This window comes from Pyrus communis, chromosome 13 (genome assembly GCF_041283825.1).
Source record: "Pyrus communis isolate YQ-2024b chromosome 13, ASM4128382v1, whole genome shotgun sequence".
NCBI classification, from domain to species: domain Eukaryota; kingdom Viridiplantae; phylum Streptophyta; class Magnoliopsida; order Rosales; family Rosaceae; genus Pyrus; species Pyrus communis.
Window position 1 is genome coordinate 10,029,465 of NC_142577.1, and position 2,466 is coordinate 10,031,930.

General features: G+C 36.5%; 1 protein-coding gene across 1 annotated transcript; it reads left to right on the top strand.

Annotated features, from left to right (window-relative positions):
* Positions 1 to 1,206: 1,206 nt before the first annotated feature.
* Positions 1,207 to 2,067, top strand: LOC137738374 (protein GLUTAMINE DUMPER 5-like). The gene has a single exon (XM_068478009.2). It carries the CDS (start codon positions 1,353 to 1,355, stop codon positions 1,896 to 1,898), a length of 546 nt encoding a protein of 181 aa, XP_068334110.2. The 5' UTR covers positions 1,207 to 1,352; the 3' UTR covers positions 1,899 to 2,067.
* Positions 2,068 to 2,466: the final 399 nt, after the last annotated feature.

Genomic DNA, 2,466 nt, shown 5'->3' on the forward strand with positions numbered 1-2,466 from the left:
TCACATCGAAATTCAACGATACGAACCACCTATTTTGTAAGTCTCGATTCATAGATCATTCTTACAAAAATTCAATTCAATTGGAAAACAATTGCCTATTTAATTTTCGTGATGAAATTTCAACATTTCTTAGAACATAGTGTTCTTCAATTTTTTTAAATTCAATTAAACGTTTTAAATATTTTTGATTTGGCTAATATTTTGCAAGGATGTGTGGGCCGACAACTAATTCCTATTTTTTTTTTTTAAAAGGGGATAATACTCTGTGTGTGTGTGTGTATTTTTTTAATTTGTTCCATATTCGTTAACACACACGGAGCACACAGGTATCAGAATAAATAACTTTTCCTTTTCATGTGTTTTCTTTTCGTTTTCTTTGTTGCCAAGCGTTCCATAATTAGAGCATTTTTAAAAGAGTTAGTAAATTTTTTCTTTAAAATTGTTTTTTGCTAACAAATTTGACATTTTTATGCTATTTTAAAAATTCATCATTCCAACTCACTCTTCAACCAACCCTTCAAATTTTATCTTTCACTTTAAAATATAAAAATCTTAACTTTATCGTATCTTGTCGAGTCCAATTTTTATTTTCAAAACTCTTTACCAAACAATATTTCTGAACAAAATATTGTGCACCATATGACGCTTTACTGCAGTAGCAGAAAGTAATTATTCATATGCACTCTAGTGTGGGTTTGACGCTGACTGAATACTCTCCCTTAACACTTAACAACTAATAATTTAGCCTACGAACTTTATAGTTTGTCAAAAAAATAAAAACAAAAAGATTAAAATATATTGCAGACATAATTTGCTAACTTGAAGAATAGCAACTGACCTTATAAATATACAAAACCAATTTCTAATTCTTTAATTTGCTAATTGAGTTGCTACTCTGCTAGAGATGCATTTTTCTTACATAGTTTACCAAATCTAATTTTACCACAAATACCACCTCCTTCGAGACGCCCTTACATTCTCTAATGAAAAATTGGTCCAAATACCAAATCTACCCCTGAGTGCATTTTTACTGTACTCATAGGTGAATGAAATATCCCATCAAAGAACAAAGGGGGACCCAGCTTTGCCCCACCTTCCTCATGCAAAATGACGACATTATTCTCGAAAACAAAAACATAAACAAAATAAAAAAGCTCAACTCCTACAGATTAAACCACCCTAGCTCTGTGCCTATATATAACACCCACTACCATCACTTCTCAACCCACAACACCCACAACCATCTCATTATCTGTTCTATCTTTTGCTTGATTTGCTTCTCTTGCAAACATATTGTTAGCTGAAAATAACCTCATCAAAAGTTCAAAACACGGACGTTTGATTCAATTAATATGGCAGGGAAAGAGCCTTTTAACGTGACAGCCAGAACATCGGGGATCACGACGACACAGAGTTCACCGTGGCATTCCCCGGTGCCCTACTTGTTCGGTGGGCTGGCAGCCATGTTGGGTCTAATTGCGTTTGCGCTTCTGATCTTAGCATGCTCCTACTGGAAGCTCTCTGGCTACCTCGAAAACAACGAAAACGGATCAGAGCAGGACCTGGAAGCTGGAGAAGGCGGAAAAGGCAACGAGTCCGCCCAGAAGCTCCCGAAGGTTTTCGAAGAGAAAATCTTGGTGATCATGGCCGGAGACGCCAAGCCAACTTTCTTGGCCACACCCATGTCAAGTAGGTCTTCATCTTTTGGCGACAATACTAACAGCTCTTGTAGCTGTAGCCAAAAGACTGATAAGTTAGTGGAAATGAGTGAGACGACTGCTGACAATAAGCAAGGAAGTAGTGATGGCAGCGATCAGCATCAGGTACAAGTCACCGATGAGAACAGGGACAGTACCCATGGGGCCTCAGATCACTCAGGTCAGAGAGCCAGTAATTAAGTAATTAACTTAATTACTTGTGATTTTGGTAATTAAGTAATTTTCTGGATGGGGTTGATTTGGTTGAGACTGAAGGTGTGGGTTTTTTTTTTTTGGTTTTGTACTTTCCTTTTTCACGGGAGCTGTATATGAAATTGAGATGAAATGGAAGAATTCCCCATTCTCCTTACAGTTTTGCCCTTCCATCTGTTATTTATGCTCTCATCAATTTGTTAGCCTACACTTCAAATTTAATATTTTATTTCTTAATTAAATACTCACGCTTAAACTAATGCAACAGCACAAGTTAAAGAGTGGGAATAACTTTACTTTTTATTTTTATTTTTTTGTTTAAATTTGTTATCATAAGGTTTCGGTGTTCGTTAATTATATATGAGTGGTACATACATTTTGGGGGTGGTTTTGACAAACCCAGAAACCAGTTATATATGGAAAAAGAAGAAGATGGAGATGGATGTGTCCGGAATTTTGTACTGGATGCCGAGTAGGAGAATCAAGGGGTACGTGGTGGGCTGAGACGGTAGAAAAAGGCAAGTCTAGGTAGCTAGGTCTCAGGTGTTGTCTAATG